We start from the raw sequence: 15807 nt of genomic DNA on the forward strand, positions 1-15807 counted from the left end.
TTGGGTTTAAAATATATATTTCCATATTTTCAAAGATCTCATTTTGGAATGTAAGATATTTGTGAAAGTATAATCCATTGTTGTCGGTTAAGTACGGTCATTGGTTTGCATAGTGACAAGGCCAATTTTTGCAAGGGTAAGGTTGAAATGATTGAAGTTATTACCAATTTTGTACATAAAAAAGGCAAAGTTGGACAGCAGAAGGTGGTATTAGGTAACAGAGTTAAGGCTAAAAATAGTGTAATGACCTTTAGTTCATGTCTTCTGTTTTTGCCAACTCACCAACAAAATTAATTACAGATATTGAAAAATTCTGTTAAACTTTAAGAAATGGTAACTTTTATTAGCCAGACAAATCAAATACTCGCAGTTAAGACAGAAATCTGTATTACAAATTAGCCTTTTAACTTTGAAATTAAATTTCATGGCTATTCCAGTAATGATGTTAAACATCTACCAAAAAATAGAATTGGTATTTTCTGCAAGTTTTGTTGCCACAATAAACTTAACACATCCCACAAAAAATAGTTTCAAACATGACATTCCTAAATAAAAGCTAGATTGGTATATATAAAATTGCTTTCTGCAGTTAAAAGTAATGAAATTTTGAGTGAATATATCTGATTTTTGCAGTAAAAGAGTTAAACTAATTCAATGACTAAAGAAATACAATAAATCACAAAACAGTGTCTAATTGAAGGACTGAAAAACTACAATTAATTATGAAACTGGATGCTACACTTCAATGAACATTATGATACATCTGTGATAAATAGTAAGATTTGAAAGTTCAGCTGCTTCATTTGACACCTTTCCTCAACAATTTTTATTCATAAAGCAATAATTAGAAGGATTTGTGGCTGTCATGAAACCTATATTGTCAAATTTCAAAGCTTTCATGTCTAGTCATGAAAATTAAACCTAACAACAGTAGGTCGATACTGACCAGGAAAGCTGCAAATTTTTATGGTTTGTTATTACTGTACAAAATAAGAAAAATATAACAATAAATATTAATTTCTTAAATTTGTTAAAAAGGGAAAGGAGATAATCATGCTAAGCATTTTATTGACTGTCAGATATGAAAGACTCTGAACTAAACTAAATGCTTTGATTCAATTAGTTTTGGTATATACCATTTCTGTCACTCCAGCAAATTAGATAATGATTTCAAATAATTAGACATGATGATATAGCAGGTATGGGGAATAATATGTCAAAAAGCTGTTTATTTTAAGTGACCATGATGACTTAGAGATAAGAAGAGGGGGAGAAATGTTGATAAAAAAATATAATTTTATTTCAAACAACTTTTTCTCTTCTCTCACCTCAAATCACAAAGAAATCAATCATTTTGAATAATTCCCAATAAACTTCTTGGCTTCACCCTCAATGTTCCTCTTCCAACTGGTAAGGAAATCTGCTGTTGTCTTCAGAAGGTTTCTAGTTTAAAAGGTTTTATGCAGATGTAAGTGTAATTATGAGAACATGCAATGTATCGATGTCATATATATGTGTGTGTTTGTGTGTATACATACACACATGTGTACTGATGGTGAACATATCATATACCCTTAATGATATAAAACAGTGGAAAAAAACTTCAGCATACACCCAACTCATATTGTAATATAAAGCATTTAAACCCCCCCCCCCCACCACCACCACCACCACCACCACACACACACCTTTTTTGTCTCTCTTGGTAACAAGACTGTCGTTCATAAGCAGGACATTGATAGCAAAGATGAATGGTGAGAACTTGAAATTAATGATATTTTTAATTCTTACACCATCAGAAACAGAACAAATAAAAATACAAAGTTTCACTTTTATTGTTTGTTAAATTATGCTCCCAAAAATCAAGATATTATTTACAGATGCATTATATTGTGTACATCTATTGCAGTAAATCATAAATACATTCAACAAATTATATATATATATTTATATTTAACATGAAAGAAAAGGAAAAAAAAACCAGTTGGTAAAATTTTGGTAAAATTGCACTTGGTAACAATAACGTGTGTATATGTGTTTATGGATATGTGTGTGTGTGTGTTCAGGATGTGCTATGTGCTGTCTGCGAAAGTCATGAAATAACAATTATATTTGTTTAAGTAAGTTAATTACCTATTTGAAATAGATTACTTCCTAATAATATAAAATGCTTTACACACACACACAAACACACACACACACACACACACACATACATTCTTTCTCTGAGTCATGCACAAAATGTCTTTTGCTAATATTTGACAAGCAAGACTGTTTTTCATGACTTTATCATATCAGAATTGTTGCATTGTGTCATTGTCTTTACTTGAACCATACAGCAATGACATCTGGTGATTTCTCTCCAGGTCATTTTTTTAATTAGAGTAAAACTTTGTGAGGTAAAACAGATATCTTGTTTGCTTTTTTTTTTTTCTGCTAGAACATAAAGAAAAAATTTGCCTTAACCAAACTAAATAATATACTGAGATAAAAAGGATTAAAATTCTCATATTTGACTTTTTTCCACATCAAGTTTTTTTCTCTCTCAGTGGCAGAAACAAAGCACAAATTACATAGTTCGAATCCTGAAGATAGTTAAAAGTTATAAGAATAATAGTCTGTAACATACATACACAGTCTCACATTTTAGTGGAGGGTACACATGATGAAGACTGGCCCCACTCTGTAAGCGGTACTCATTTTATTGGCCCTAGAAGGATGAAGAGTATCTTTGACTTTAGTGGGATTGAGGAAAACTTATTAACCCCTTGCAGACGGGAAGCAGTACTGACTGTATTGAAACACTATGTGTGTGAGCAGTGTGATGTCTCGCTCTGTACAGCACCGTGTTTTCAAATATACCAAACTGAACAGCCTAATACTGGTATACAGCATAGACGGACAGTACTAAGTATGTCTGCAAGGGGTTAGAATAGATTTTAGTGTTTATTGCAAAAGTGCATTACTTATAAATAATCACAAAATTTCATTGTTAATCTTCAGGTACAAGCAGGTAATGCAATTAGCGCATGGAACTAAAGATTTCGATTACAATATGTAGCCCAGCATAGAGAGTGAGTAGTTCATAGGAGAATCATGCCATATGCCAAGCTATGAGATAGCATCACTTAGCTAGTTCAAAGCATGCTACTTAACTGTTATTTTAGTCTTAGTGTTTTGTTTATTTCAAACAACTGTGACAAAACTATTTAAAAAACTAAAATTGAGTGACTATCAATCCTAAATGAAATTAGTAACTCTTCTTACGAAATTTTCAACTACAGAAAGTCATTTCAATAAATGATTTCTTGTAATATTTATAAATGATATATATTAACATCTAAATATATCATATTCATAAAATAATGTTCAAATTTACTTTTTAGAACGTTTACATCACCAACTTTCAGTGTTCACAATATACCACTTCTGATGTACATGATTATATATATATATATATATATATATATATATATATTCACACACATACATATGCATACATACACTACATACATACATATGCACACCAACACACATACATATACACACAGGCACAAATGAGAAAAATAATGATATGTACATAAGCATATACAATATCTGCCTCAATAACTGATTAAAAAAAGTGAGGCAAAAATCGGAAAATATAGGATGAATGTGTGGAGGTTTAGTGAAATAATGTATAAGTTTTAGGAACATTTTAAAGCAATTAGATTGCAAACAAGAGAGTTTTGAAGTCCAGTGTTTCAACAAGTAAGCTGATGAAAAAGTGAGATGAGATTTGGTGGAGAGGCAAGAATAATGTAACATTTAACACCATGCTGATTAATTACCTCAGGTTTCAATACCATCATTATCATCAACAGCAGCATTAGCAACAGTAGCAACAACACAGGCAACAATAGCATTGTCATCAATGCAAACATCCCTTCTAGTCATCGACCCTTTTTAAAACCAAATCATGTCAATTATCATTATCATGAGTTTCATAATAATAATAATAATAATAATAACAATTTCATGATTGACATTATCATGATGAATAATGACATTATCTCTTGGTTTCATCTTATCAAGCTTGCAAATAGCCATGTTTGTATAAGTATCATGGCTGACGTACTTTGTAATCAAACAAAGAAGTATATCAGCTTGGCAAGAAGTTTAAAAGTAATGAAGGAGTAAACAATGATGATACTGTTTGAAAAAATGCAGTGTGAATAAATGGCTAGCAAGCAGTCTCTCTTCCTCTCCAACTTAAAAACAAATCATGAAAATGTGTGAAGGCATTATGCATTTGTTTCTTTTTTTTAATTTTTTATTTTGCACATAAAAATAATGAGTTTGAAGCTTCATGGTTTAAGAAAGTTTTTTCCAGAGCATTTTAAGTCCAAGAGATATTTCAGAATATTATTCTGGTGAAGAGCATTCATGTAAGCTAAAGCCTCTTGTGCCGAACCTGGTTCCGTTGCTGGTGATGGCTCCGGTGTCGGTGCTGGTTGCATCAGAGACTGTCCGAAAATCACAGATAGGTTGCCATTAGTCATCTTATTTTGGGAGGAATACTCATGGACGCTAGAAAAGAAAAGAAAAGAAACATTAGAATTTGATTTCATTTAGAACCACATGGATTTCAGATTTATAAGGAGCTTTTGTCTAGCTCCAAATCACTTCTGATTAAGAAGAACAATAATCAATAGCATTTCAGCCCATAAAGTATCTTTTATCTGTTTCAGTCATTGAACTGCAACCAGATTAAGGGTTGTGCATTGGCTGTGTCGGCACCTATCAAGGTGCACGACATGCACCACACACTTCACACCAGATAATGAACCATCACTCAGCAATGGCCCAATCCCTTCTCCATCGAGTGAGCAAGGAAACTATGGCATGCTGGAATGCTGCCTTGAAGGGTTTTAGTGAAACAGATCAAGCCTAGTAATTATTTTAAACTCTGGTACATATTCTATCAGTTCCTTTTTATTGAACCACTAAGTTACGGGGACATAAGCAAATCAACACTGGTTGTCACACAGTGGCAGTGATGTACACCCACAGGTATACACACACATAGACACTTGCCCAAGGTGTCACACACTGAGACTGAACCTGAAACCACATGATTACAAGGCAAGCTTCTAACTACACAATCATGCCTGATGTTTGTTTGCTTCTTTTTCTTTTTGTATATCTGGGACTACACTGTGAGATGTAACCTTTATTTTTCATAAGATGGTGGTTAATTAGTCCACATTATTCCATAAGAAACATAGGGCTGGTTTCCCTGTTTCTCTAGCAGATATATATATATATATATATATATATATATATATAATTAGTTTATGTATATATTAATATTATCTCAGTTTTAAAAAAACCTTTGATAATGTAAATATGTTAATAGTTACCAGAGGTATCAAAATTACACTAGAAACCAAGATATCACAGCCGTTTTACAGGTAGAGATACCAAGTTAAAGTGATACATTTTGAGAAGATATAAATAATAATAATAAATGGAGCAAAACGCATATAAATAAAAGTTCCTTTAATTCCTACACATGTTTCAAAATATATGAGAGAGCTCTTCTACAAAGAAGTAAGAGCTGCTGGAATTCCTCATATATTCATCTTCAGGGAATCCACAAATAAACAGATAAAAGCAAGACAAATACGAAATGATGAGGTAACTTACGAGCTAAGATGTTACATATATATATTCTTCCCTGGATGGGATGCCAGTCTGTTGCAGATTGACTCATTTTACCAGTTGAGTGGGCTGCAGCAATGTGCAATGAAGTGTTTTGCTCAAGAACACAGTACATCGTGCAGTCTAGGAATCAAAACCTAAATCTTATGATCATGAGTCCAACCACTAAACCATGCACCTTCTTTTTTATAAGATACCAATCTGTAATTTAAAGTAGCAGATCAAGTGTCCATGTGATGGTTTCTTCACAAGAGGTTGCTGTAAATGATATATGATATTCATGTCTTTCTCCAGAGTATTATTGACATAAGTGAAATGGTTACAACTGAGAATCAGAAACTGAACTTCAGTTATACTCTGTTTCATATTTGTTTAGTCTATGATCTTCGTTGCCATTTCATATTAAAATTATCACAAAACTATTCAAAATGTGTCATTTTGACATATCATTTCTAAACAGTGTGCAGCATGATGTAGCAGTTATAATAGAGCTGTATTTTAAAAAATGTGACAAATATAAACTGCAATTTCATTTCATTGCTTAAGTGCTAAGGCATAGACACAGCTCAGAAGTGGACTTCTCAACCACATAGTTTTGGGTTCAGTCCTACTTCATGGCACCTCGAGTAAATGTCTTTTGTTGTAACCCTGGATCAACTGATGCCTTGTGAATGAATTTAGTAGGTGGAAACCATATGCAGTTCAGTGTACGTGTGTGTGTGTGTGTATTTTTACATTCTGTGTTCACATGACAGTGAACACTGCAGACAATTCCCTGTCATGAAATTGTCTGCTAGCTTTGTGCTTTTTAATGTATATTGAATAAAACATGCTTTATTTGAAAAACAGGTAAGGGTTAGCAAAAGGAAGGACATTTGGTTGTAAAACAATATCTCAATAATATGTACTTATTTAACTCATACTAGCATGGAAAAACAGTTGTAAACCAAGTGAACAACGTACTTTACAATTTTACCAAAAGATTTCAAGAACAAAAATGAAAAGAATGAAGTGTACAAAGTAATTAATTCTATGCTGCAAAGAAGAACCATAAGAGAGATTTCATACTTTGAACTGTGACCCTTTTTCAAGAGAAAGAAAAGAAAAAAAAAACGAATTCAGAAAAAAACAATGTTCAGCCACTAGAAGTAGTAGGACAAACATGTGTTGTTTCTGAACAGCAAAGAGATTTTGAATCAAGGGAATTAATGGCCAAGGAACTTGATGTTTATGCTTTTTTATGTATGAGCATGTGTGATTGAAATTGTATTTTTCTGTGGGGCAGTGTGTATGTGTTATGTATAATGTGTATGTGTGTGTGTGTACTGTGTAGCTGTTTTAAACAGAATAAAATGGTATGTGTACATATGCAATAAGTGGAAGGATAGGAGATAGAAGACAAGAGGGGTCATGTGTACATGTAAAGGGAGGGAAAGGTGTGAAATGCATGGGAGGGAATGTTTATCAGTTTGTTGGGAAAGGCAGTAATATCAAAGGATAATGAGATGGCTGCTCATTACAGAATCCACCTCCATATTTCACTGGATTAACTTTGTTAATAATTGGTTTTATATATGTGTGTGTGTGTGTGTGTGTGTGTGTGTGTGTGTGTGTGTGTGTGTGTGCGTGCATATCTCAGGTTGTAGAGCTTCATGGGGAGAATGACAAAGAACTGAGATGATAGTCAATTCACTGTGCTCCAGAAGATCCAGCCATCTGGACCCTGTCCTTGTCAAGCCTTCCCCATCTCTCATCTTACTTACAATTAACCCTTCATTACTCTTTTGATTACGGAACTACTCAGCTGCTGTAATCATATGATTATAGAATTGCACACATTCCATCCCTCTTTTCTGCTATCAGTAACCCCCTCTCACTGAAACCACTTCCCTTTAACACACACCCTTCATTCTCAATATCATCCCTTCCTACTTTACTTTCCACTGATCACCCTTTCTGTGCCGCCAGTTATTTCACCCTTCACTTTGAGTTACATCTTATGATGCTATACCTCGTGTTTAATACCCTCTAATATCTACAATTATTCTCAATAACCTCTCATAACTGCTATCAATGCCTACCCCGCTTAATCTACCACTCACTATATCCACTCCCACCATATCTCTGTCAATGTACAGTGCTCTTTCACTTTCCCACACCGCACATCATCTCCTTGTTTCACATGTATCTACAGTCTTATTATACTGCTACTCTCCACCCTTTCTACACTGCCGCTTGTGACCTTTTCCTTCTTGACCCTCAACTATTTCTTTCACTTTTCTCTTCCTCTAAACTGATATTTACCATTGATTGCACTTCCACCCTTCTTCACCATTCATTACATTCACCTCTGTACTTATCTATAACTATCTATCATTCTCCTCTCACCTTCTCATAAACTCACCTTCTCACCCTTCCTAAATTTCTCTCTGTATTCTATTCGCTCTTATACTCACCTTCTTGCACCTTGAGGGCATGCTGTGATACCTCATCATCACCATATTTATCTCTCTTCCCAGCTACCCCCACCAACCCTTATATTATGTGCAGTAGCCATGTATTTCCTCTATAGTAAGACATCTGTTCCTGTCCTTCTGTTATTCTTTAGCCTCTCAACATGTGACATAAAGTCACCTCCCTCTCTACATTACCCTCCTTCCATTCGATTGAGTGGCAGGTGTAGTAGAGAGGGAGATGGCTTGTGAATCACTTGGTAACCTCACTGGTGCTGGTGCCATGAAATAAAGCACCCAGTGGATGGCATGAGGTAGAAATCATGCCAAGGCAGACATTGGAGCTCAACATAGTCCTCTGGCTTGTTGGATTCTGACACAACATCCAACCCATGTCAGCACAGAAGAGGACGTTAAAAGCTGCTGATGATGATGTTGGTACACTAGTGTAAATATCTTGTGATAGTTCAGACTTTTAAGGGGAGGTAATTTTCTAAAGGTGTATGACTCAAAAGAATTTAGCCAATCAAGAGATATAGATCACGAAAATAGGTACCAGGAGATCAGTATAATTAACAAAACAAAAAGAAAAAAATCCTTGAAGGCAGTGCTCCAGCACAGTCAGAGTCTAATAATTAAAACTAATAAATGAGAGAATGTATTAGTAACTTACCATTTGAGATGATCAAGCATATGTAGAAGTATGTTATAATTGACCTCAGGAAGAGAATGAATCAGTGAAATGAGTTCTTTTTCTTTCTGTTCGGGTTCTTTTATATCTGTTCAATGTGAAACGAGACAGTGAGATGGAGACTGTTGCTGTTTTTATTGTAACATCAGCATTATTATGTTGTTGGTATTATTATTTAGACATAAAATGTGATTAATTAAACATAAGTAATATCTTGTTCTATAATTTTTCCTAAATTTTTTAACTTAACAGCAATATTATTTTATCTACAATGTGTCACAAAGTCAAAGAGGTTGAAACCCACTGGAGTATGCATACATATATGTATTAACATCCATCTATATAACATACCATAATAACAGAGTATATTTCTACTACAATGAGAACAGATAGAAAAAAATCTACATTTAGAATTTTCCATTAAGAAAAAAATCATACCTGTGACAACTTTTATATCCAACTTAATGTGGATGTCTTGTCAGAACACCAAATACTGCAGTATTAGCCTTGAGAGGTCCTCTCGTATAGATGTATGGTGCAATTAAAGTGCAGGTATGAATCATAGCAGACGAGAATGGTCTGTTATGATTTGTGCTGTTATGCACCATGTGTCTATGTATTTGATGTTCTAACAAGACATCCACATTAAGTTGGGTATAAAGATTGCTTTTTGGTACTAATACTGCCTCTGTTGCTAATAATTATTTTCATACCTGTGACTCATAAACAAGTATGACTGGCAGCATCTATAATACTTTGGCCAATAGTTTTAATGTTAATAGTAACATCTATAATACATTGACTGTGTAGTCATGAGCAGACATCAACACACACTCAACCTTCCACCATTTGGTGCAGTGGAACATCCAGGATGAAAGAGTTGGATATTGAAAAGGCTACACCCAATACAAGGCTGAGAAAACTGGAGCAAAATGAAATGGAGCACCTGGCCCAAGGGCACACTGCATCATCACATGGTGTAGCAATTGAACCCATGATGTTATGATTAGGAATGCAACACCCTAACCTCTAAGCTGCACAGATTTTGATTGAAATAAGATATTTTTAAAAAAGATACTAAAATGGTTAGTTAGTATAACCACTGTATTTTAGCATGATTTTTTCTTCATATAACTCCAAAACAATTTGATTTGTTTACTCAGTTGTCTGAGTTATTGAAATTTGTCCCACTCTGCGTAGCCCATGCCTCTAACAAAACTGTTTAATGACCTGTAGAGACACCATATTTTGTTATGCAACCCTAATATACAACAAAGTATATTAAATGTTTTTTATAAATGAAAACTATGTTCTACTGTGTTACCAGTGCTATTACATCAGTTCTTAAGGTTATCTCTACAGATCTTCTATAGAAATTATGGCCAGCACTAATTTTACTATGTTGTCTCGTATTTGAGACACTTGATGTAAACAACAAGAACGATGAAAAATGGGCAATATATGCATATTTCAGGAGCTTTTTAGGAGTGCTGGTTATAATTGTTATAATTGCTAAATCTATAGAGATAACCTTAACAAGAAATGTTTAGCTCCTGTTGGCTCAGACAATTACTCCTTTAAGAATTATAAGACTTGTGAACTTGATTAGTGACTTACCAGAAATGCTAATAAATTTGTCATACAGAAGATTGGTAAATAATGGTTCAGGCAATTCTCTAAAGTAAAGTTTCAAAACAGCAGCAATTGTGTGAACACTACAGTCAGCATCTTCTACTACACGCCGGGCTTTCATTGTATCTGAAACAGAACAATACAAATATACATGTGTGTATATGTGTGTGTGTGTGTGTGTGTGTGTGTGTGTGTGTGTGTGTATGTGTGTTTACTAATTCATTAATATTTAATATGCAATAATATAGTGTATAACATTTCCCTAATCACTCACACCCCTTTTTGTCTGTTTGTACATTCGCACTTGTTCAGTAAATCCTTTTGATAAGATATTGTGCTAAAACAGACCTACCCACCCCATTCCAGCTTCCAGAAAAAAAAAAAGAAAATGAGTTAGATGATGATGATAAATAAACATTTACATTAAATTTTACATTTAAATCAACTAAATTGGAAAAAAAAAAATTTTTTAATCCTAAATGATTGGCCATTAAAGTTTCTGGCTTCATAAAGTTAAAAACTAATTCTTTAGAAATACAACACATGAACTGGGAAATTAGTAACTTACTTTTCTCAAATGCACATTTTAATTGTTTAACTTCAGTTAATCCTCCTGACACTCTGTAGATACCAACTTCATCTAGACCTAAATTGAAAAATAAAATACAAAGAAAATAACGATTTAAAATAAAATGCTCACATGGTGTGTGTGTGGGGGGGCACCAAGTTTGTTTTCTAGTCACATGGCCTTGGATTCAGTCTTATTCCATAAGTGTCTTCTACTATAACCATGGGTTTATGAGTGGATTTGGTAAATGGGGGCTGAAATAAGGCTCAAGGAGAGTGAGGGACATAATGTAACGGGAGAGTGAGAAACATGGCAATAGGGATAGACATTATCAGATGTATATAGGAATGAGTCATCAGGAAGTGCTTCAAAAGAGAGAGTGATAATTGGTAGCAAAGAAGTGGATAATGAATGTAAAATGAGAAAGGTGGATGTCAAAGGAAATGATTTGGAGGGAGAAAGGGAGGAAAATAACTAGTCACACAGAAAAGGATGATGAAATATGTAGTTCTGCTCTCATTTAATTACAGCAACAGAGTACTGTAGTAGTTAGGAGAGTGATGGAAGGATCAGTGATAGAAAGATGATGTGATGTTTATAGAGGCATGAGAAGGACATACTGGGCAATGAACTCAGTTGTGTGCATACACCTTACACCCCCAGAATCTCAGTTTCACAATGATGGGTCAATTCCTTAAGCACTGTATATTACCAATCACCTTGATTCTTTGCCATCTCCTCTTTGAAGTTCAAAATCTTTAAATTGTCTCATATCTTTTTGGTTTCCTTCTTCCACAAACTCCATACTGAGCAATCAGCACTTCTCTACACAGCTGCTCTCATCTATACACATCACATGCCCATACCAGCACAGTCTTCTCTCTTGCATATGACATACGAATCTCCTTATATCCAGTATTTCTCTCAAGACATTTGTACCTTATCGTTCATGCACACTTATATTGAACATCCAACAGAGTAGGCAAGTTTCATTTCTTTTCAGTTTTTGAAAGTTCTCAGCATTCAAGACCCACTTCTATCATGTAGCATTTCACTTTGTACATAAACATCATACAATCTGCTTTTCATTCTGAGAGTGAGAGACATTTTGTTACAAACTGAGATAATAGTATCTTGAACTTTCTTCATGTTGTTCTTACTGTAGCTGTTATGCTTTCAAAGCATCCACCTCCACTGGTAATTAGGACAATAAGATAATATGTTTCCTATAGTAATATGCATGAGTTTAGATCGGTTCAGCTTTACATACCTCTCTTTTCTATTTCTCGAGTGCAGATTGGAATGATGTCTGGTATTGCTTTTCCTTGATGGCTAAAAATAAAGGTAAATATGTCAGATTCCAAAAGATTAAGGACACTAAATCAACAAAAGGAAGATGAAATGACACAAAACATATTTAACAACCAGATTCATTCTAATCCACATTGTCTAAATTGTTCAAAAATTTCACTCAACTGATTTTATTGGAGTTATCTCTCTTGCTTGTTGCTATTAAGTTTTAGATGTTAAACGTCTTCAAGAGAAGGATTTGTCAACTAATGGCATGGATAATTTCAGTTAATGACTGCTTATCAATTCACTACATTACATACATGAGACTTTAGTATTATATATGCAGAACGCTCCCCTGAGATATTTTCTCTCAGTAATAATGTTGGACAGCAAGTTGGTAAAATTGTTAGCACACCATTTAAAATGCTTAGCAGCATTTCATCTGTCTTTATGTTCTGAGTTCAAATTCTGCCAAGGTCAACTTCGTTTCTCATCCTTTCAGGGTTGATAAAATAAGTACCAGTCAAGCATCAGGGTCAATGCGATTGACTTCCCCAACCCTCAAAAATTTCTGATCTTATGCCAAATTAAGAAAGGATTATTACACCATGGCAGTGACCTGGATAGAGTTGTTAGTACATCAAACAAAATGCTCAACATTTCTTCCAGCTCTCTACATTTTGAGTCCAAATTCTGCCAAGGTTGACTTTGCTTTTTATCTTGTCAGGGTTGATAAAAATAGAGTACCACCTGAGTACTAGAGTCAATGTTATCAACTTTACCCTCCCCTAAAATTACTGGCCTTGTACCAAAAGCAGAAAGAATTATTACATTTTTATTGACTTCTTCCTTTTTTTTTAAAAAACAACATTTAAGTGAAAAGATACAAACCAACAGCAAAACATGTATTCTAAAAAAAAATGTCTGTTGTTTCTTATCATCAAAGATGTATTAAAATTCAAACTAAATGTTAATATGTCAGTCATAGGAACTCAAAATAATTTTCATAATGTCTTAACCCTTTAGCCTTTAAACCAGCCATATCTGGCCAAAATATTCAACTTGTTTTATGTTCAGAGTTACCATATCTGGTCACTCACACCTACCCTGCAATATTATTTTGAAAATAAACTATTACGTTATCAAAATATTGAAGCTACAAGGTTATGCATGATTAATTTAAAACAATGTGAATAAATGAGCTTTGTATTTTACAGAATAATCTGTATGTTAATGGGTTAATAGTAAAAACACTTTCCACAAGTAAGAAAACCTATTGTTTAAGTTCTTATTAAAAATATACAATAAAAGTAAAGAAAGCCAATAAGCTAATGTTTTAACATCAACTCACCTGGGACAACTTGAACTAAAATATATTTAAAATTAAAACTTTATCAAAATCTTGTATTTAGTATAATCACTAATAATTAGTAGCTATAAATACAATATTATTACTATTAGAAAGACAGAGAAAGGTAATGAGTTGCAAATAAAAACACAACAATGAGTGAAACTGGCTGAGCAGATCCCTCATTTTCTGTCCACAACAGAAAATATACAAGTAATGACAGTCATTTACAACTATTTAGGATATTTGATTAATTTACACATGCAGTACCACCATAAACACAGTTGGTTCTTTAATATACCATAATATTAATAACACCACAAATGTTTCAATAATTAATAAATGTTATAATTAGGTAGAACAAATATTTTTTACTGTAATCTTGAGCCAACCAATGCTTTGTGAATGCTATTGGTAGACAAAGTGGCAGAAACTGTGTGGAATCTTGTCTTATATACTTTTTTTTTTTGAATGGTGAAACTTGAAGGAGATTAAGCTATAAATAACAGTGTGCAAAATTTGGGTTAAAAAACCTTTGGGTAAAAAAAGCTGAAGACTACTCAAAAGGTTTTATAATTCAATAATCCAATGTTTACACATAATTTATAGCTTTATCTGCATGGAATTTCACAACTTCAACAACAGAATTATATCACATTGTCTTGGAGTTTCTAAATTCTTATGACATTAACTATGTATATATACTATTTAATAATAGTTTGAGCTCCAAACAAATGAACTGAGTGCTACTTTCTTTTGTTTATACACACACACAGAGCAAAAAGTTTAATATAAAAAATCTGAGTGTTTATGTTTGGTTTTCATTGCTTGACATTCAGTGAATGTTCCCATAATTTGTTGTCCCCACAAATTAGTAGTTTTAGTAAATATAGGGCAAAAAAGGAGCCGAGGTCAATAGGATAAGTGATAGAATTAAAATAAGTGTTGGGGTCCATTTCAAAGCATGGACATAGCCCAATGACTGAAACAAGTAAAAAAAAAAAAAAAGATAATATAATATATATAAATTAGGTACAAAATAAGGTACATAATAAATAATCACACATACAAACATTCACATACTTCCCTTGTATACACACACATATATACTTACACAGAGTTGAAACACTGATTTTTTTTCCCACCCCTTCCTTATTCATCTATCACCCCTTCCTTTCTCTCATTGCTATTACTTTCTCTCACTCCCTCTCAGTTAGGGCTATTACTCTCACTACTTCTTCACTGAATTACTATTTTCTCTCCTCCTCTGCGCCTGGCATGATTATGGACAAATATATATAATATATATACAAATATATAAAAACACTACACTCATTATTATATTGGGAGATATGTAAAGTTACAGATATTTAACTAAACTCCTTTAAAGTCTTGATTATACTGAAAAGCAATTGAAATAAACAGTCAGTCCTTCTAGAAATCTAGTCATATAAGGATTAACTAACAGAATGATTTAATGATATATCAATACCAATCATGTCATGATAACATATATATAGGGACCTATATAACATGCTGTAAAGATACTTTAATAAAATATCATCACAAGACGTTAAAGGATTTCTCATAGCTGTGTTTATAAAGTAAATGTAGATAAATTTAAAATGTTTTTTTTTACTTACAGAGCAACTTTCTGAACATCAACACCAAAGACACCAGTTTTCACTTTTGATGGAATTCTTTGGATCATCTTATTTGGTGGAATATGATAAACTGAAATAACTAATGAGATCTAGAAAAAAGAAGAGACATATTTATTAATCCCACCAGAATATTGCTATGCTGTTTTTTGTTTGCTTGTTTCTAAAAAGGAGATAACATTTTAACATCTCATCTCTCTTCCCTGCTGGAATGGAGTGAATGATTCAGTCAACAGCAGTAGTTGTTGAATTTAGTTTTAAAAAGGTTTTTTAAAAAAATTACTCAACTATATATATACTAGGAAGTTCAGTAAAATCTTCCTGAAACATTTTTTGCTTCATTTTAATAATAAATTATGTTAGTATTACAGCAAAGGATGAAACGTACCAATAACACCCAACATACATGGAATGCAATTTACTGCTATGTAAAGCCACAATGCCAGAAGTAAGTCTTT

At 33.2% G+C, this 15807-nt stretch overlaps 1 protein-coding gene across 1 annotated transcript in view; it reads right to left on the reverse strand.

The window, feature by feature from the left end:
* Positions 1-1819: 1819 nt before the first annotated feature.
* LOC106873811 (active breakpoint cluster region-related protein) overlaps positions 1820-15807 on the reverse strand; it is a 43227-nt gene continuing 29239 nt past the window's right edge. The window contains exons 12-18 of the mRNA XM_014921323.3: positions 15332-15441; positions 13692-13706; positions 12318-12379; positions 11048-11125; positions 10465-10605; positions 8830-8935; positions 1820-4569 (exon numbers count right to left, since the gene is read on the reverse strand). Coding sequence (XP_014776809.3) covers positions 4347-4569; positions 8830-8935; positions 10465-10605; positions 11048-11125; positions 12318-12379; positions 13692-13706; positions 15332-15441 — 735 coding nt within the window. The 3' untranslated portion in view covers positions 1820-4346. The remainder of the gene's footprint in view (positions 4570-8829; positions 8936-10464; positions 10606-11047; positions 11126-12317; positions 12380-13691; positions 13707-15331; positions 15442-15807) is intronic.

The sequence above is a fragment of the Octopus bimaculoides genome, chromosome 6, assembly GCF_046866305.1.
Source record: "Octopus bimaculoides isolate indiv1 chromosome 6, ASM4686630v1, whole genome shotgun sequence".
Classification (NCBI taxonomy): Eukaryota; Metazoa; Mollusca; class Cephalopoda; order Octopoda; family Octopodidae; genus Octopus; species Octopus bimaculoides.